The 22,235-nt window shown below is 26.7% G+C and overlaps 1 protein-coding gene across 3 annotated transcripts in view; it reads left to right on the top strand.

The window, feature by feature from the left end:
- Positions 1-5,622: 5,622 nt before the first annotated feature.
- Positions 5,623-22,235, top strand: part of LOC129977422 (INO80 complex subunit D-B-like) — a 29,328-nt gene continuing 12,715 nt past the window's right edge. The window contains exons 1-3 of one of the 3 annotated variants that reach the window (XM_056090561.1): positions 5,623-5,720; positions 13,065-13,167; positions 16,238-16,506. In XM_056090561.1, coding sequence (XP_055946536.1) covers positions 16,286-16,506 — 221 coding nt within the window. In that variant the 5' untranslated portion in view covers positions 5,623-5,720; positions 13,065-13,167; positions 16,238-16,285. Of the gene's footprint in view, positions 5,879-13,064; positions 13,168-16,237; positions 16,507-22,235 lie in introns of all 3 variants that reach the window. The other 2 variants (XM_056090560.1, XM_056090562.1) reach the window with 2 other exon arrangements.

Below are 22,235 nucleotides of genomic sequence, written 5' to 3'. Positions count from 1 at the left end.
TCGATGTAAGATTTTTCATCAAAATCAATTATATCAATGCTAAGAATGCTTTGGAAGAAACAAGCAGACGTTAATAATTTCAGTCCTTCTGATTACCATCATCACATACGAATGGCCGAAATTTATTTACTTCACAATTACAAATAAGAGTTTTCAACTTTTCGTAGTCAATACTCTTTCTATCCAAAATTTTCTTTAGCGTACTTTTAGCATGCGAATAATCCGCTTCCACTAATCATCTCACCATGCGAGAATTTGAGGGTTGAAATTCTATTTATTACATTGACAGTGGAAAACGACATGATCTTTTCCCGATCTATACTGTTCAGAGCATTATTTGTTGCTACCATTATCAGTGTAGATTATATCCAGTCGGCCTTTCCTAGCAAAAAAATTTCTTAAAGCCTTTATAAAAACTTCTACCGATCAGGAATTCATGAATTCATTACAAAAACCAATATAAATGCCATAAGTAAAAAGTATGATTCAAGTCTTTTCTTTAGAACGGAAACACAATAGGTCTGCCAAATTTATCCATGAGATTTCAAAGGCTGCAGCAATTTTTACGTTATTTTTAGGAAGAAGAGCTAAAGGTTGTACTTTCGATTCAGCTTTAAATATTTTACAAGCAATTCGAAGAGAGACTACTAATTTTTTTGTAATTCATATTCACCATTACTTGGCTAATTTTTGTTGTTGTTGTTGCTGATTTCTAACTTTAGATATTCGTTTTTCTTTGGCAACATATTTCATTATTTTTGTCTTCATTTTTTTAATAGAAATACAGAAGAAAATTAATAATTTCTTCATCGCTTACCTTCCTAGATTTAATTTCTACAGGATCACTTATATCAGTGACTTCCAGACTCCATAATTCTGTTAAATCTAAATTGCATAAGTGATCTTTACCAAAAATGCCGTCAAACTGTTTATTTATCCTGAAGTGTCGTTCCAAGCTCTGTTTTGGTGACTAAACATTATCAATGGGCTCAAATTATTTGATTTGGTTTTAGTTACTTGAGCGTAAATTGAACAAGGTAATCTGATCCCATTAATAAACTTTTTTTAAAAAAATGTGACAAATATTAGGATAATGTACCCATGAAAAAAATATGCAATGTATGTTGTTATGTGTTATATGTTGCTATGTAATATGTTGCAATTTTACATTGCAACATATTTTATTTTCAATTAAAACGGAATAGATGTGAGTGAAAGTTGTGCATAAGCTTTGCAATGTAATATTATAGACATTATGGGAATCTTTAATTTCATTGTCCCCAAAAATACGTGGAATAAAATTTCTAAATCTATGTTTGCAATTCTAGTTTATCCGCAACATTTTTTTTCTTTTGAAAGATCTCTCAGGGCAAAAATCTTCAAATTATTCTAGATCAGTCGTTATAGGTGATTTTATGTCGTAACGAATATATTTAATAATAATGTAGATAAATTCCACGGTTTCAATATCTCTTTTGAATATAACTCATGTTGTGTATCTAGTTTGGTTTCATTTATACCTGTACACATAATATTATGATGTTTTCTCTTACATACAATGCACTAGAAATAGGTTCCAGAAATCTTCAAATGGTGACCTTGTTTCAAACAGACAAAGCATGCACCTAACTTCTGCAATATTCTTATTTCCTACTCCAATACCATATCAGGAAACTTAAAAGCATTCTAATATATTATGAAATAAATATAGAATATTGTTATGAATTTGCAATGCTGTTTCTCAGCGCAGTTAGTTCCATTATACGAAAAACAGATTTAAGGACAACTTTGATTGATACTGAATGAATGGCTAATAAATGATACCAACATGGTGATAAACTTGCCGAATTTGGCCAGATAGTAGAATGAAGATTCTACTATCTCCAGGAATTTTGATAACAAGGCCATTAGGACGTGAATTATCACAATCCTTCTAGAATTTTTTGTGCTCTACCTTGGAAACTATAAAAACCCGGAAGACCGAGCTGGAGTAAACCAGTTGCGCGAAGCTCAAGTGTTGAGTGGACGTCAAGTGATTAGTTAATAAAGGTTTGAACCATGTGCCAAGTCGTAGAGTCAAATATTAAAACAGCATTGTCTCGTGTACTGAGTAACCGAGTCAGTAGGGAGTAAACAATTGAGGTACAGCTGAAACGAGGAGATAGTCAAGAATCGCTGGCTTTGGAAGGACGTGAACAATTGTGGTGAAGCATTATAAACCAGATAAAAGCTACGAGACATGAGCAATTGCTTTTGTCTTGTGGTCTTGTTACTCGGCTACGAACCCAAACATTGCGAGTTCGGTCCTCGCTATAACGAAATCAAGACACTACTAATAAGATACTGCAATTTTATTTTTAAAGTGAATACAAACAGAAAATATTCTTTTGCAATTTTTAACTTTCGATATGCGCTTTAAAAAATCGTCTGGATTCCTATTTTAAAAATCTGCAATGAATTCCTTGTAATTCTCGTAATTCTTTTCTGCTGAAATGGTTCCCTTGATAATTTGTTATAGTGGTTACATTTAGTTACATTTTTTTAAATATTTTTAATTTAACACTTTTCATAATGTAGTTATAGTTCCTGTACAACTCAACCATTGCAAAAAGTAGTAAACAAAACAGCGTAGGGTTGCTAGAAGAGCGTTCCGATGGGTTGCCATATTGGCGACAAAATAGAGTGCACACTATTCTTCACTTTATCGGAGCTGTTTCGTCAACGAGTCTTAAAAGCTACTAAAAAAAATTTTTCAAACAGCAGAGAAAAGTCAAGAAAGCAATACTGCTCATGTTATAGATATTAAAAATTCCAGCCAGCATGACAAGCAGCTTTCTGTTAAGAAAGACCGTTAAAATACTAGATAAATTTAGAGTTTTAAAGCTGAAATCAAAATGTGAAATTGCAGCATATGTGTTTGAATTTAAATAATTTCTCTCAACGATTTCTTAAGAATGAAAATATAAGAGCTTTCCTTATACATAAGAATATATAAGAACTTTCCTTAAAAATATTAACTTCATTAAATTTTTTAACAATTATGAACACTATTTTTCAGCACACGTAAAATTACTTTGTTCAAATAATTTTTTAAGGATTAAAAAAATGTGGTAATCCTGCATTTTAGTAATAGAAGATTTTTTTATTTTTTTGTTTTGTCGCATTAAATCCAGAAATATCAATGAATAGATTATTTATTATTCTGGTTTCTAAATCAAAAAATGCAGATGTAATTTAAGGGCAATTAAAATTGTATTTCTGAATGTATAAGAGAAAAAAAATAATGAAAAATCTGAATTTATTGCTTCGATTAGTAAATTAACAAACTAAATATACATGCTTAATCTGACACCTTTAACTGTTATTTTAATGAAGAAAACCTTTTGTGTTAAAAAGGCAAGTCACTATTTACATTTCGTATTCAAAATTTGTCTTGAAGTATAAAATTACAAATTACTTTATGAAAAAATAAACTAAGTTGAACTTAAAATCTCTCAGTTATGAATTGCTTGTGAAAAATGAAAACGTTAAGCAAAATTGGTATTCTTATTTATAAGAAAGTATAGATAAATAAAGCATTTTTCTCTTCATCATGTTGCGAACAACGTTACTAAAACATGTTAAAAATCAGTTTATATTTTACGTCACTATTGGTTTATACATTTAAAAGTAATTATATCTCGATAAAATTTATGCATCATGTAAAGATTCTTTAAAAAGTATGAGGAAAATTTAACAATCATAGTGAATTTAAAATAATTTTACTTTTATCAATAAACGGTTTAATACGTGATAAGTAAGCAAAATATATCTTAAGAAAAAATTTAAAGGGGATTCGAATCTTTAATTTGAAATATTGTAGATGATAATGTTTTATTTTTGATTCATCTATCCTATTTTATTTTTTAAAATTTTCTTCCAATAATATAGCAGCGATAACTTTTATTTCGTTGTTATAAAAAATTTTCTTAATATCTTCGAAATACGGGTGAAGTAAATTTAGCAATTAACAACAAAGTAAGCAAACCCTTCACTAAAATCTCAAATTACAATGACAGGGTGCTCTATTAGTGTGAAAAACTGGACAGGCATTTCCATTATAGCTCAACAGCTGCCCCTTCCTGTTGTTACTCTAAAGGAAGGATCGCTTTCATTCCATTTCCGTAGACGAAAAATTTCACTGTGTTTTTGGGTACTATAATATTCTCATTTGCCAGGCTCATAGAGTTAATAGGATGTGCGAAATTTAGTGAATTTATTTGCGTTTGGTTGAGAAAGAGTTGTCAGAAAGACTGAATTGGCGCAAGAGGCTTGGCGTTAAGAGAATTTTATATATAACACGGGAAATAAATCGTTGTGATCTGGTTCAAATCCATTTTGTGACGATAATAATGTTTGAAAAGTTTCCAATAAAGGCTTCAAATTTGCTTCTATGATAATTTTCCAAAGGTAATTTGTGTCGAATTTTTTCCTATTTTTTAGGGTAATCTTGTAAGATTCCTGAATGACCTGGAACTCATAAAAGACAACATTTTTGATTCTGGGTCTCCCTTACAATTTTGAGGCTAGATACAGAATAATTTTGGATGAATTTAAAGTTATATTTTTAAGCGAGGTTAAGGCCAGATGAAGATTATCAATTCTAGATAAAGATTAAAATATATCTTATCAAGAACTAATTTTACTTCCACGACTTTATCGTCACCTCCCATTGATAAGTATAGATGATTTATGTATCGGAAGAGACGGCTTGACAGACTTTAGCCCTGAAAACAGAATTTAGATTCAATAAATAAAATTTTGGTGAGATGAAAGACAATCGTTTGTGGCATTGCGTTCATGTATTAAAAGGTGCTAAGAAAAAAAAGTTAGAATATCGGAAAAAAACATTATAGAGAAAAGCGGGAGAGTGAGAGATGAGATTAAACAGGAAAATAGGCTTGATAAACATTGTTATAAATTGAGTTTAAATTAATTTTGAAAAATTGTTTAAAATTAGAGAATTAGTTGTACAAAAATGAAATCTCAATCACTTAAAAGTCATTTTTTCAAATGACTTTTCTGTGATGGAGGTTTTAAGAAGGTGAAAAAATAATTTTTGCATCATGACTCTTTTTAATCAAATGGCAGAAAGAAGTAAAATAATTCTAACCTTACATCCCCTTTAGTAGGATGAAAAAAATCTTATGGAAAAACAAGGAAGAGAAACAATGAAGGAGAGAAACTTCTGAACAATTTCTAAAGCCCAAATCACCTATGCTGTTTACCCTCATCACGTGCTCATGAGTTTAGAACAATTTTTATCTTAATTGAAATGTCTTTCCGAAATGTGTGGCATGATAAAAAAAGAGAATCAATGAAAATTATATTTATATACACAGTAGTATTTTCATGTTAAAATTTTTCTTAGTATTTAGTTTCCAGTTAAATATCAATCTTTTTTTAAGGTTACAGCTCTAGTGCTCTTTCATTCAATTAGCTTATAAAGCATCTAACTATTTAATGTTAGCTTGTTATGACATGTGATTTTACATATTTAAAAATAATATTTAAGCTTTTCTCCTGATTCAATATTTTTACAAGCTTTAAAAATATCATTCAAAATTTTTTTTGAAATAAAAAGAATTCTTCAAAATTAGAGTAAATAACAAAACAAATATAATGGTGCACGGGAGCCATATTATTTGTTGTGATTGATCTTCGGAAATGTGAAGTTAATGGTAAATATGTTTGTTAGTATATTAATGTCCTTCATCCTGGGAAAAATTATTCAGAAAAACTTGGATTATGTGTGTTTATTATATTAGAGACGGAGTTTTATAATAAAATAGTGAGTCAACCTCTTTCTTACAACCTTTAAAGGAATTCTGTTGCTTATGTACGTAGGCTTAGCTTTAATTCTTTTTTGGCATTGTTATGTTATGTTTTCAGAAATTCTTATTACCTGATTCTGTCTTCTCGGAATTTAAATTAAAATCATATCGAAAGGTGTGAAATGGTTGAATTATGTGGTTCAAATATTTCCTGGGTAATTTTTTTTATTTATTTGTCAAGACAATTATAATTTGAGTGTTTATAAACAAAACTGTGGCATTAAGGTAAATGAAATTTTTTCCCTCACTTTATATTTTTTACATATTTTCTTTTTGATTACTATTATTTTTTTAGATATAAAGTATCCTTCAAATGAAATATTAGATTGATATTCAATGATTCCTAAAACAAACTTCATTATTGTTTTCATTTCAAATAATATTTACTCTACTGACTTTAATTTTTAGCATCAGCTTTGGGATTCCAGTTTTTTTTTAAATTTTATTTATATTGCAGTTAATGAGTACATTTATTTCTCAGTTTGCAACATATCACATAATTTGTTTTCTGGTATTTAAAAATATTTATTGATATCTACATTTTTCTAGGTATTGTAATCTATATTATGTTTGGAAGGCGAAATCTTAAATTTTTTTTAGAATAGAATATATGTGAACAATATTTCTATCAAAAAAACCTTATTTTTTATTTAAGATATATTTGCTGAAAACGGATGATTATTTAGATTGTAAACTATTTGGTCACAATAATTGGTTGTGTTTTGTAAATTGTGTCTAAAATAACAAACAGTTCAAAAGCAATTCAAACTAAATAATGTAATGTAAAATTATATATTTTTTTTTATTCCTTACTTTGTTCATTAAAGTTAAAACAAAAGTTGTTATAAATCAGAAATTATTAATATTTGTGGGATTGACTGAAATTTTTTTTATTTTTTACTGATTACAAAATATATTTGTTTTTGTTAAAAATTAATTTCGAGGTATGTTTTTTTTTTTTTTTTTTCACTCTAATGGACGTAATGAAAGTTGGGAAATATTTTCATCCAAAAAATTCTATCTCTCAAGATTCATCATTGTGCTATTTACTAGACATCTATAGAATACAGTAAAGATTCTTTTCTTCAGTTCAGATGCTACTGATTTTTTAATTACTTTAAAATGATTTGTTTTTGTTTTACACAGTATATTTTTATTCATTCATTGGCTGTACAAATTTCATAGATTAATTAATTGATAAAGATACATTAGTATGTAAATTGATAAAGAAACATCACCTATTCACATAATTAAATCTTTAAAATGGTACATTTTCATATATTTGTTTAAAAATTATATACATTTTCAATAATGTATAAAACTGCACATGTGGTAAAATTAATTGCATTTTTTACTGTTTTCATCTTAAATGAAGTGTACAAAATATTGTAGAAATTGTCTGGATTCTTTTTTTTCTCTCCATTGTTCAATGTCGTGTAATTCTGATTCACGAAAGGATTACTATGGCCCTGTTCTATGATATGTATGTTATTTAAATAGACATAGTATATATAGAGAGAAATATTTATATAAGAAAATCACACGATAAACAGGTTAATCATGTGATTTTCTTATATAAATATTTCATTCAAAACATAAAGGAATTTAAAATGTGCTTTATGAAAAATATACAAAAAATTATTAAAAAAATTCTTTTTTTCCTTATTTAGTATCAGCATTAAAGTGAATGTGGAAAAAAGTTAAAGTTTTAAAAAGACATAGCTTTTTGAATTTTATTTTATTACACATCTAATCAGAAAATTATTAACCTTATTAGCAAAGCTCTAACCTCTGACTTCTAATTTACCTCAGACAGCCATACATTTGGACTGCCAAAATGCCAAATGTTTATTTCTTTTCCCTTTATAAAGAGAGTCATAAAACGGTTCAGAACAGTCTTGTCTTTTTGCAATGGTTGCTTTTCTACTTACTATCACTGATATCTCCAGAAAGTATCTGAAGGCAAATGCTTAATTTATATTAAGCTTTCTACTTGCTAATCTCAAAATATACTTGTGGAACTGCTTAGATGTCAGAAAAATTTTAATTAAAAACGATATTAATACGACATTGTTTATCGACACTGATAAATATCATTTAAATTAATCAATTATGATGGTAAGTTAAATTTTTAAAAAAATTCTTTCGAAGCTGTAAATTTATTAACTTTGATAGAAATTATTTTAGTAAAAAGCAAAATATTGGGAATTATGTTTAAAAAAAATGAACTGATTTTTTTTGAAGAAGGAATTGCATTTACTGCAATACAAAATATTCTTTAATATTTTTTTTTTCTACAAGTACTTAAAAATTGTTTCAGTTATGAATACAATGATTTAAATATTCAGATTTTATAAAGTCTTGCTTATCAATATAAATTTTTTTTTTAACTTCAATCTTTTATCTGCCTGTACTTGATACTTTCTTAATTATAAATAGAATTTCTAAAGCATGAATATTAAAATCGATCTTGCAGATCATTTGAAGTTTACCTTCAATGTATTAATTGAATGAACTTAATTAATTTAAAAATGCTAGTAAAAGTTCCTGTTTATTAGAAAATATGGGGTTTGATTGCTATATTCATTAAAATTCTATATTTCTTTCATAGCATTTATATTTTGAGTTTTAATAACAATTGTGGCTTTCTAAAGGACATTTGAAAGAGAAATGAGAAGTTTAGATTTTCTAACTTTTAGCAGTATATCTGCAAGATTTGTATATAGTAAACGTCAGCTAGCAAGTAAATATTTTTTATTCTCAAATAAATGTTGTTTGTCCTTGTTGTCTTTTTTGCTATTCTATCATTTTGAAATTTTTAGTAAATATTTGGTATTTATTGTGGAAAGAACTTCATTTTTTATATACCTGTATATATCTTAGTAATCTTAAGGTTCCAGAATTTTTTTTTTTAATACTAATAAATAAATTTGAGCTACAGAGTTAGAAATGAATTTCTTTATATCAATTAAAATTTTAAGAAGCATAATATATTGTTTAGTGAGTTGTATAGATGAATAAATTCTTAAAATAAAATAAAAGTGACAATTAGGGATTGCAATACCGGGATACCGAATACCAGTATTTTGAGCCATTTGCACAATTTTGTAATACCGGTATTCACAAGTTTAAAAACCGGTTTTTCGGTATTTATTGGAAATTTTTAAAATTTCTCCACTATATGTTCAGGTATCGCGAACATAGCAAAATAGTATGCGTTTTTGTTTTTATGTCTCCATAACGAAGGCAATTAATTAGCTAATTATCAATTCGAATTCAATTATCGAAGATTATGATGTCACTACTGTCGATAGTGAAAAGGAATTGTCTCTTGAACAAAAATTAGAACTAGCGATAAATAAAAAAATTTCAATGAACCAAAATACAATACAGAAATCAGCTATATCCAAAACCATCCGACGAGAAATCGATTTATTTGAAGATCAGGAATTTAGAGGTAAATACTTGGAAAAAATTATATCACGCATTGCTGACAGTACCACCAACTAGCATAGATGCCGAAAGAGCGTTTTCGACAGCTGGTCATTTTTACACAAAATTACTTTTCAGGCTTAATGACAGTACAATGGATGCATTATGTTTTTTTAAATCACATTTCAAAAAGTTGTAATAGTACCCCAGACAGAATAGTGATATTTACACTTTTTTGTGATTTAAATAAATAAAATGTTTCTTTACTTTTTTGTGATTATATACTGTTATAATTTATAAGTTACAAATTATTTTTTGTGATATTTACACTCTCTAATAAAACAGGCAAATAAAACAAAGAAACACTTGCATTTTCTTTCTTTTTCTAAAATTTCTAATACCGGTATTAAGATTTAAAAAATACCGAATACCGGTATTGAACTTTTGGTCCGGTATTGCAATCCCTAGTGACAATTTTTTACTAATTAAATTTTTATGATACAGAAATGACTTTAAAATGATATATGCATGTTTATGAAAATTTAAAGTTATGTTTCTGTATTAAATTTGTTTTCATAAATTACAAGTTTATTAACATATTCAATGGCGAAAAATAAAATTTAAGGAATGTATAAAATGTTATAATCTAGAGGGATTATCCTCATTACTTTTGGCCATTTTGAATTTTTTTAAAACTATATTTTAACTAGATGAAAATGAAAGTTTATGCACATGTTACGAATCCAAAAGTTTAAAGGTATTGTTATGTTACAGATTGACACTGGAAAAAATATTCATGTTTATGAGATCTCAGCTTTTTCAGTAAATTATGCATAATACTGATAATTATGCATAATATAAGGTTTCTTAAAAATGATACATAGCTGCCAAATAGCAACTGTTGGTCATATTTTATATTAAAACTATACCATTTAAACTATATTTAATATATAAGACATTTAAAACTATTAATATATTTAAAACTATACCAACTTCTGAAGTCTTAAAAGAAATTTGAAGGGACAAATGTATTTTAATCACTTTTGGATGATTTAATTCAGAACAATAAAAAAAATAAGATGTTAGGCAAATTCTTGTTGTAAAATAATAATTCATACATTACAAGAATGAGATAATGCATGTAACTTATTAAGTAAACAAATGGTGTCACAAATAGTTATACCATCAAATTCAACCAACTTGTAACTTAGATTGTGCTGCCATCTATGAAGAAGAAATGCAAACACTTCTAATTTGCAATAAAATTTAAAATTTAACAAAATTAAACCAAATTTTAGTATATACCATTTAGGTTCGACATAAGAATAAGGTACAGATGCCATAGTTTTCATTTTAATTTCTTGCTGAATGTTAGTTTCCTTAAGTATTACAGATGAGAGACTTGGTTAATTAACATTATTTTGGAATGTTTTTTTGAAAACACATACTGTACCAAATCTTATCATATTCTGTAAAGAATGATGCTAAACATGTATGGGTAAAATTTAAAACAAACTCAATTTAATGCAACCATAAAGAGTGATATATTTTTATTGACTGAGTGATATATTTTAAATGACACAGAGCAAGCTATTATGGGTCCTAAATTTATTGCAGGTATATAGTTCTTTTTTAGTGTTATCTTAATTAATGTTGGAAAGTCAAGGAAGAAAAAATGTTATAATTTCCAAATGTGTATTAAATGCTAATAATAGAAGTGCAAAAATGTTTTCTTGTAGAAAAGAATGTGTTTAGCATTCTCAAGTTAGTTTAGTATATATATCTTATTTACTTGTGCTGTATATCTCATTAGTAAGAAGTATATATCTCATAAAGTAAGAAGTCAAATGTAAAATTATTATCGTTATAATTTATTCAAAATCTGATATATATTCATATTGAAAGAAATCTAAAACGGATACTGAAAGTTGTAGTTCTTCCACAATCAATTTTTTTGTGTTTATTTTAAATTTATTATTATTATTTATTTTTCACATTTTTCTGCTTTTTAAGAAATCTGCAGTTCAGTTGCTTAAAAAAAGGACTATCTGAAAGATTAAATGGACAGAAATTAATATTAGATAGAAATGTAATTTTCAACAGCTATGGAGTTTTCATAGTTTCTATGGAAATTAGAGGAAAACTACAGAATTGTGGATATGTAATGAAAAACTATGAAAAATTATAAGAAAAGGCTTAAATATGGAAAATTACATAATATGTTGAAGATACTCTTTTCCCAAATCTTTCCTCACAACAGTGCAAATAGTGGAAGTATTTTTAATGTGGTTTGTGGGAGGGAGAAAACTTATTCTGGCATGAATGCAAAAACTCTAGAGTCGCTAAACTTGTAACTAAAATGACTGTGAATTTTTTATGATGTTAATCTTAGCAATGATGACTGAAGAAAAGCAAAAGTTCTTGCTATTTAATAAAACAAAATTGCAAATGTCTAACATATAGTGTTCATTTTTTGATCAACAAATTATATCATGTGATTTTTAATTTAAAATTAGCCATATATATTTTATCAATAATAAATGGCATGAATAATGTTTGAAAATATTTGTTTTAACTAGTCAGAATTCTTTGGAAATACATATTTTTCAATGGTTATTGATATTATGTTATATGTAATATATCAGTCAGAAATGTTACTAATGGCTATGTAACCAATGTTGGAGGTCATGCAAAAATAAATTTAGTAGCTAGTAAGTACAAAGCTGATATTCTTAGAAAAATGGAAAAAAGAAGTATTTGATAAGCAATTAAGGAAGAAGCTAGTATCAAAGGAAATGTCTAGAAAGCTGTCAATTTGCAGAGAAATATTCATCTTTAAAAATGAAGTCCTAGGTCATAAAAATTTCTTCCATATCTGAATCTTGTAAATAAAATGAAGCTACTTGTATCAATGTCACTGGTGCTCAAAAGCAAAATATGAAATGCCTGTTGAGCTATGGCAATGAAAGTAAAAGAAAGTTAGTATTATGATGAGATGTCCTAAAAAGTCCATTGACCAATTAAGTAACTCTTGCTAAAATGTGTTAGTGAGATATGTTTTCAATAAAGTATTGATTTTTTTTTTCCTTATATTTGTTGCCTTATATACATTTAAATTTATCTTGGACAATATATTTCTCAAAATACTTTTGGGAAGATTATATGCTATTAATTTCTTACGTGTATATATATATGTATTTTGAAATAAACAAAAAAGCTATTTGGGCTCTAATTTTAATAATTTTTTTTCTGTATATTGACTATTTAATGTCTACTTTTTGCATGTTGTTCATTTGTGTATTATTTTGTTTTATTTTTTGGATTTCCTCTTTTTTGCCTCCTTTTGTCAATCACTTCCTAAATACCTGACAAATTAATGTACTTTTTATTAGATGGACAGAATATTTTATTCTGTGAATTCTGAACTTAGTTTACTAAAATATTGCCATTTTTGAAGTGGATTTTATGTATTAGTGAAGTAACTGGCACTTACATATTAATGGAGCCAAAAAAATTGTCATAGAGGTTATGTTTTTTGTAATTAATGATTAATAGCCAAATATGTCATTTTAGTTGTTGGCTCGGTTTGTCATTAATTTATAGTCAAGATTAAAGTTCTCTGGTGACGTCAAGTTAAGTCAAAAGTTGTGGTAAATTCACAAGTACCAATTAAATACGGATATTCATAATCATCTTAGTTAGAGAATTGCATCATGAATTGATGTTATAGTGTCTTATTATTTATAATTTACTTTTCAGGAAGTTGCCATTCTCTCCTTCCCTTTGTTTTTAAAATTTTCTCGTTCATTAGATGGGATGCTGATATTAGTTTTCAAAATGGATTAAAGTTATAGCTATGATGGTGAGTAAATATTTTTTTTTTTTTTTTTTTTGAAAAATAACTGTGATGAAATAGAAATTTATTTAGTAAATTTTCAAAAAATCATCATTAATTCCTTATAGCAGCCTCTGAGATTCAGTCACCAAGATGGTGTTGAATTCTCATCAAAACCATTAATTATAATTCTATTGATGAAATCATAGTTGCAGTTTGATATAATCCTAAGGTTGCCAAGTAAGTCCAGTAGCTGCTATGAAGGTAGTACCAGCTTTTGTTAGGAATTAAGTGTGAATTAGTGCTTCATTTTCAGATATTTGCATTTTATACTTATTATTCTTTATTTACTATTGGAGGTTAAATTTAATTGAAATGAAACTGTCTAAAATATTTTTAATGGCATGTATTTGATATTATTTGTAAATTTATTGCTTTCTTTGTTTTATATATGAATTTTTTTTAGCAGTTTTCTTTTTTCATTTTATTTGTAAATTTTCTCCTGCACATTCTTTTAATATTTCAATTTATTTAGAATAATCTTGTTTAAATTTTTGAAACATATTATTAAATTTTTAAAAAAAATAATTTAGGGCTGTAGATTGATCTTGTACCTACTGGCAAGTTGAAGAGAAAAATTTATGGGAATTGGCTATTGGAATTTTGAGTTTACTAATTATATGGAAAAATACCATCAGTATTCATCATATACTTTTTAAAGGCATTTTTTACCATTAATTTATACATTATTGATTCATGTGTTTTTTAGCATCCTCAGATGAAGAAAAGGGATATTGGAATTTGTAACATTTTGTAAATGAATGTCTGTTGTTAGTTTTTGATAATTTAAAAAATCTTTACCTGAATTTTAGTTGACCTTCCACAAATAATTTTAAAATTAAAAAATGAAATAAAATGTTACATACTTTGAATGAGAATATATATATGTATATATATTCTCGGCCAACAATTCCAAAATCTATATCTGCAAGCTTCTATTTTTGGATTGTGTAGTGAGAAGAAAGAATCAATAAATAATTTTATGTAATTCTTTTATTGATTAGTGTATAACTTTTAAAATTAAGTAGTAAGTGAAAATATTGATGCATTTATATTAAAGACTAAAAGATAATTGTTTTACATTCTGTTCCATAAAATGCATACAGTGTCCTTTATTCCCAAATAGTTTTGCTAAATGCATTACATTGATACAGATGAGTATATATCCTTTACCAGCTGATTGTTACAAATCTCTTATATGAACAATGAGTACACACTGATCATAAAATATATTACTGTCATATTCCATATAGTTTTCAGGAGATACAATCAGTGATCTTGTGGTAAAGTCTCTGGTGGTAGATTAGTGTGTTCCAGATTAAAAATTTAATTCTTTAAAAAAGTCTTTATTTATAGGCATGTTTTCTTGCTGATGTAGCATGGAAATTTGGTGAGAAAGTATTTGTAAACTATTAAAAATATGAAAATATATGATGTTTTCATATATCTGAATAAATTGAATTTTGTTTGTTAAATTTTTCATTTGCTAATTTTATTTTTAAAGAGTAATTTCTTTTAAATCTGTTGGTTGGGAAGTTACGACCATATTTTTGTATGATTATCAATTGATAGTTTAATTAATATTCATACATACCAATTCATTAACCATTCATTTTTTTTATAGAAAATCTTCTGTATGATAATTTGTATATTTGTGAAATTACCTATATTCAGTTTTCATTGCTTTCAACCACTGTTATTATTATTTGGTTTTCATTTATACCTTATTAGTGAAAATATGCTTGGAACTTTACCTATAGGTTTCTATAGCTTTCTTATAAGACTTGTATCTATACAGAGCTTGATATAAAACATATGAAATAAATAAAATGTTTATAACAAATTATTCCAAATATTTATAACAAATTGAGGTTTTATTTTAGCATTTGGATTTTTTTATGCAAAAAGAATATTAAAAAGTTGATTCCCACCCCCTCTTCACTTGGAAGTCCCCCCAAACTTAAGATGTTGGATAAAGCCTCAATTACGCCTGTGGTTATTAAATTAATTTCAACCAAATCAAATCAAATTAATTTTGGTTTTAACTGAAGAATTCATCTATTATTTGGTTCAGTTTAAATAACATAGTGTTGAAATTTTTGATATGAAATATCTTTTTAAACCTATGTGGTTAAGTTTAAATAATATAGTGTTGCAATTTTTGTAATGAAATATCTTTTAAACCAATTAGATTAATAATCTTACTAATGCATTTACAAGGAGAAATTTTTTTTTTGGGGGGGGGGGGGTTGGAGAGTATTTCTTTCTTAAAATTTTTTCTTGTATTTTTTTGAGCAACATACTTTTTATAGTTTTTCATCTTTTTTTTTTTTTATTTAATACTTATTGTCAGTTTCTTTCTTATTATTTTCAATGCTGTTTTGTATATTTTTTTCATAAAAATAATGCTATTTTATTTTTTACGTTATTTTTGATAAAATATTTAAGATTAAAAGCTCATATAAATTATGTGCAATGCACCACATTCAAAAAAAAAATCCTAATTTTAGTTTTATAAAACTTTTTAAATAATGATCATATTGATGAATAAAAAATATATTCATTTGCATTATAAAATAGATAATATAAAATATGGAAATATATAATATATTTCGTATCTGAAATGATTTCTGAAATAGTTTAAGAATTTTTCTAACTGGCTGATTTCAGCTCTAAAATTTGCATGTAATGTATTCTTTTTTTTTTTTTTAAGTAGTGTTTAAAGTTATGTTTTGTTAGACAATATGAACATTGTCATTTTCACGATTTATTCTTATACTTCTTTATGGATTAAAAAATATATATTAAGGGAAGAGAAGTGAAGAAAGATAGATTAAAACTCTTTGAATTATCAATCAGTTCAGCAATTAATCATTCTATCTGGCTGTTGATTTACAATTTTTTTTTATACATTGTGAAAAAATTTTATTGCATGTCTAAGTAAGAAAACAAGACGTTGACACATACATTATCAAAATTCATATTTTTTTGTGAAAAATATTATTATAGGCTTCTGATTTTGGCTAATTTTTTTCAGCTTTTATCATCTAAAGGCAGACTGTAGGTCTGTTTTGAGATATAGCCCATGATGTTTGAAGGGAAACATATCCATTACTCTCCTCTGAATAAGAAACCTTTATGTTCATACAGTGGTAAACTTTGTAAACAGAGACGCATCAATGGCTATGCTTTTTGCATTCGACATATTTTGGAGGATAAATCTGCTCCATTTAAGCAATGTGCTCATGTTGCTCGATATAATAAACAGAAATGTACCAATCCCATTCCTTCCAATGAAAATAGGGAGTAAGTTCTGATTTCCTTTTTTTTTTTATTTATTTAAGCTTTTATTTTATTTTTTGGAAATTTGAATATAGATTGTTATTTAAATATCATATTGTTATTCTTTAGTATTTCCTATGCCAAAGAATTGGAGCAACTTTACTTACCTTATTTTTTAAAAAAGATCCCTCCTGCTCCCAAAAAACAAACAAACCAGGTTTTAGTTGGTATAGGTCATGTTACATTATTTCTATACAATATGCACTTTAAAACATTTGACGGAAAACCAAATTTTATTATTAAGTAATTAGTTGCATACTTATAATATTATGTCCCTGATATATAAATAATGGAATTTTCTGTAGTATTTACAGATCATTTATGCATGTTAGAAAAATATAATGCATTATTAAATTTTATATAAATTTCTTTTCTTTATTTTTCTTTTTTTATGTATTTTATTTCTTTTGTCAATTATTTTATGTATTGTTTGTTTAACTGATTAATGATTAAAGTGCAAGTGAGAAAAGTGACAATGAACACACGTGCACACACACAAACAGTGGGAGGAGTCTTCTCAAAATTTTCTTGTGTACTTCTTTAGTAAAAGCACTATCCCTTCCTGTCATACCATATAAAAATTGTGGACCTTGAGAAAAGCCATGAACATTACAAGTCCTCAGATTTTAAGTCTTGCTTATGTTCATTTTGTATTTTGCTGTATAGAGAAGAAAATGTGCTCCTTAAGTGTCTTTTCTTTCTTTTTTTTTATCTATTAAAATCAAAATTTTATACAAAACTGCAATCTTAGTAGTATATTTATACTCTGTTTCACCCTAACTTGGCAGTATTGTAAAAGGTAGAAAATGTGACGCTCCGCGTTGGGAAAGAGTTCCCCATCAATTCCGACTTTAAAATAGTTAAAATGCGCAGAAATTTATCAAATAACATCATAAATTACAGAAATCCTTTTTTTTATGAATATGTATTTAAAATCATTCTCAAGTTAGAAGTGCTTAAATGTTAAGTATTTTGTAAATAAAGCGAACGAATAAAACTAAAAGATTGACATAATGAATTCCACTTTGGCTAGAACCGGTCTTCAAGGTCAATATTTGGCACACTTTTCTTTTACGTCTCCGCCAACTCAACTTCATTCAGTTCGCAACCATTATCATCTTTCGTACATTTTTATTTTCGCTTTTTTAGCAGCTGATATTTTTGATACTATTAATCGCATTAGTAGTTATTAGTTTTGTTTGGTGAATATTTATTCGATTTGTCATTTCTATTAACTTCTAAAATGTTTGAAAAAGAGAAAGTGTTTTCACCGACTACGCTGTGCACACCTTCAAGACGAGTGAAACCAACAAGAAGGGCAACATGTAAAAACATATTAAATGTTTATTCTCGACTCCGAGAAAACCCCCAAGATTCTATCAATCAAATCGTTGATAAAGTTTCGCATTTTACAGATGTTTCGCAATGAACAGTTTTCCTTTTGAAAAAAGAAATAAAGGCATCCTTTAAGCACCCTGGAAAGAAGCGGCCAGGCTCAGTAGATAAACATTCAGGTCTTGTAAAATATGATGATTTTACATTAATATGTATTTGACGAAAAATCCGTGCATTTTTTTCGCAGAAATGAGATCCCAACATTAGATAAAGTTTTAAAAGATGTGAACGATGATACAGATATCTTTTCGAAAAACATTAGCTGAACTACGCTTTACAGAATATTGAAAGATATATTGTTTTCTTTTGAGAAACGGTGAAATGAAATGAAATAACTTTAATGATTTATTAAAATAATGTGTCAATAATATTGAAAAAATAATGAAAATAAGAAAACAATTAATTCTCCGATAAAGTGATAATATGACAAAGTAAATAAATATTTACTATATGGCGAAAAATTTGCGAGATAAAGTTTCGCCAGCGATCTGCATTTCTAGTAACATTGTACTTTAAAGTAACCCTGTTCCCCTGACGACGACTGCGATTCGGCATGCCTAGAATATACACTACTGCCAAGTTAGGGTGAAACAGAGTATAATTGATTTTTAAGTTATCATGTTTACATACATTGTTAAAAAGTTTTATAGAGATCTATGCCTTGGATGCGCAAATTTTGTGTCGTATTTTATCTATCTAGCTCTTTATCCATATTAATAAAGATGATGATGTGTGCATATGTTGGCACTTTTAAAGCCAGATCATTTGACCTTCAGTTAGGAAATTTGGCACACATGTACTTTGGAATCAGAAATGTGTTACCTCAAGACGATTTTTTTTCAATTTTAATGTAAAAGTTTTATTTAATATGCACTCTATAGTGATGTTTAAATATTAATTATAATTTAAATTAGTTAAAAATTAAGTGAATTTAAGTGAAAATTAAGTGACACATTTTCTTGCAATAACGTCCAAAATTATTATCACAAAAAAAGTAAATTTTACACCATTTTAAAATTTAAAAAATTATCTTTTTTATATCAATTTAATAACTGTCCAGATTTTTCCTTAATTTTTCAAATATCTTTTTAATGATACCAGTTTAGTAGCCATGTAAAATTTCCTGATTTTTAAAATTAAATTTTTTTTATTCTGCATGATTTTCAACAATAGATTACATTGTTGACCCTAAGTACAAGCCATTTTCATTTTTTAAGGCAGAATTTATTTCACTGATGGCAGGATATTTTTTCAATTGTTGAATGCCGGAGAACAATTATATCTGCCTGCTTAATATTGGTCTGATTTACAAGATGTATAAAAATATTACAGTATCGCAAAATTTAGAACATAGATGAACTAGATATTCATGTTTTTAATAGTTCCATGATATCATGGTACCACATTCCATTAGAAAGGTTCATGTACACAATAAACAGCACATGTAAGAACATGGCTTTAATGTCTGATAATTTGCTAGAATCATGCGTATGAAGTTATATCTATTTATTAAAAAAATTTTTTTTTAATTAACCAATATTCCCAATGAACCAGCTGGTCGTCAAAAGATATTCCTTCTGAACCATCTGGTTGTGAAAGGCAAATTGTTTTAATATAAAGACAACTCCAATCTATTGCAGCTAAAACTAAGTGAGTTATGAAAATTTTAATATTACTATCTTATAAAAACGCACAATTTTAGACTGCTCCATCGATCGTTTCAGAGACAATATAGCAGTCAATTCTCAAAGTTTCTTCAAGTTTGATTGGTAAAAAATTATGCAAATGTTTATAATCTGTGATTGCAATTTTTATAATTTGGTTAGGTTTAATCATAGAAAATATGTTTTTTTTTTTTATATTTAAAAGTTGGGAGTGTCAAATCATACCAAAGGACAGTTTAAAATTTAGACTTATTAGTTTTTTGAATTAAATTTATTGACTAAAAACAAAATCAAGTATTTTTGTCATTAAATTTTTATCATTTAAATTCTTTGAAAAGTAAAACTAAATTTTATGGTGAATTAGAGAAATTTTTATTCAATAATTATTTGAGATATTGCATAAAGTATGAAAAATTCCATAGTGCATGTAAAATTTCAAGGTTGAATGACTCTGTTTTCAGTACTGATATTTTAAAAAAAAGTTTTTGTTGTACTATTTAAAGTTTAGTCACTTCCACTTGAATTGTAAAGTTCAAATTTTAAGGGACTAGCAGACAACGAGAGAGATGCATAATACAATGAACAGGACAGATTAAGGCTTTTCTAATGGTATGAGTTCTATGGCTATCAAAATTTGATGCTTTAAAAAAGTATTTTAATGAAGCTGTTCAGAAACCAAGTTATATAAAATATTTGATTGAAAATTTTAATGGGCATTAATCTTGACGAATTGGTTGGTTGCCAAATGTTGCTAGTATTTTTATATATATTGTCATTTGCATTCGTAATGACATCAACAAAATTTGTGTACTTAAATTCCAATCGAAATTTGATAGAAATTTATCAGTTTGATATAACGACTATATATGAATTTTCATCCATAAACAGAAATTATTTCAATTATTTATTTTTATATTTTTATTACATTTATTTAATTATTTTTTTTTTGGACTTTAAGAAATCTGAGAAAGTGGATATTCATGAAAATCTGACACTTTAATTATTAATATTATTTTGTGATTATAGTACCTTCTGTTTGTATATTTGACGTACGAGAAAGTAAAAAATTTTGTTTGGTAGAGAAACACTATGCTAGAGAAAAAAAGAAATGGTGCTCTTTATTAGCTTCTCATGTGTTCTATGTTGTGTGCAGAGGTTCTTCAATAGCTGAGGCAATTGAATTTTTGTCTTCAAATATAAGCATATTATCTTTAGAAATTTTCTAAACATATAATGAAAAATATTTGAATTTGTAAATTACATAATTTTTTATTGATTTGTACTAAAGATTGATGTGAGAGAGGAATATCTTGTAAACCACTCATAGTGAAAATTCAAAGTAATTAACTTCAGGGTGACAAAATGAAACACAGTTCATTTACTCAATTTAAACATACATATCTGGTCTGATCAAAATGTTAGGTATTTTCTTCAAGATGGATGGATTTTAGGATCTTCGCAATAAATCTTTTGTAATCAATTAATAATCTGAACAGGACAAAATGTTTTTCATGGTTTTCTTTTATTTAAAGTATTTCTTTCCATCGAAAACTTATTTCTCCATTCTCTTATATTTACAGTTTTAGAAATTTCACTCAAATCAGTAATTTCTTATGATCTTCGTTTGACATGTTTCTTTCTTTTCTTTTTATTTTAAAAGAAATTTAAAGAAAAGAAGAAAAACTTTTATGTTTTTATTCATTTTTAATGATGGTTACTAAGATGCTGATTCTTAATTTTTGCTTTTACTTTTCAATTTTTTGATATCTGAATTAATCTTGCAGGAAGTTCCTAATTAGAAGCACTTATATCACTTAAAAAAATACTTTGTATCTTTAAAGTATGTTTATTTGCTAACAGTTCACTTATTGGATGAATTTCCTCAACTTTTATTTTATGTGAAAGTTTATAATGCCTGGATATGTCATGAATGATCTCCTGCCACCTTCTGCTATCCATTTATCTATCCTACTAGCATAATCTGAAAATAAAATCTTGATAATTTCCAACTTCTACAGCTAATACAATTCTGCCATTATATTTGCTTATCCAACTAGTCAAAATGCCACCAATATTTATTGTGCTAGTATAATTTAAAATAGTACTTCCATTTGCAGTCATAAAATCTGTGACATGACAAGCTAATCAACTCTGAAATTAACAATGCTGCAGAAATATTTATTAAGCAGTGACCTTAAAAGAAATACAAATTTGTATATTAGTAGTCTAAGTTTTCCAATTTCAAAACTAGATTTGAAATTTACTGTTGATAAGCATCATTATATCCGTTACATTTCGTAAATGTTTTTTAGAATTTCCATTATTTAAATATTTTTTTACGAATATTAATCTTTTATACCATCAGAATTCTTATATGATTTTCAACTAAAAATAAACATGAGTAGCATTATAATGCATTTTTACATTACAGCCATATAACATCTTTATCAAAATATCATCTGCTGCTGATATTTTTGTTGGTACTGGGTTTTCCGGCTTGAAAACTTTTGAAAAATGTCAAGTCCAACATGGAATGATCTGTTTTTTTTATTTTTTTTTATTGAGTTTTTTAATCAGTAGAAATAAAAATTTTTGAAGATTTGCTACATTAACTATTACATGCACTTTATGCAT

Source organism: Argiope bruennichi, chromosome 1, assembly GCF_947563725.1.
Source record: "Argiope bruennichi chromosome 1, qqArgBrue1.1, whole genome shotgun sequence".
Lineage (NCBI taxonomy): Eukaryota > Metazoa > Arthropoda > Arachnida > Araneae > Araneidae > Argiope > Argiope bruennichi.
This window is presented reverse-complemented; position numbering and strand designations above follow the sequence as displayed.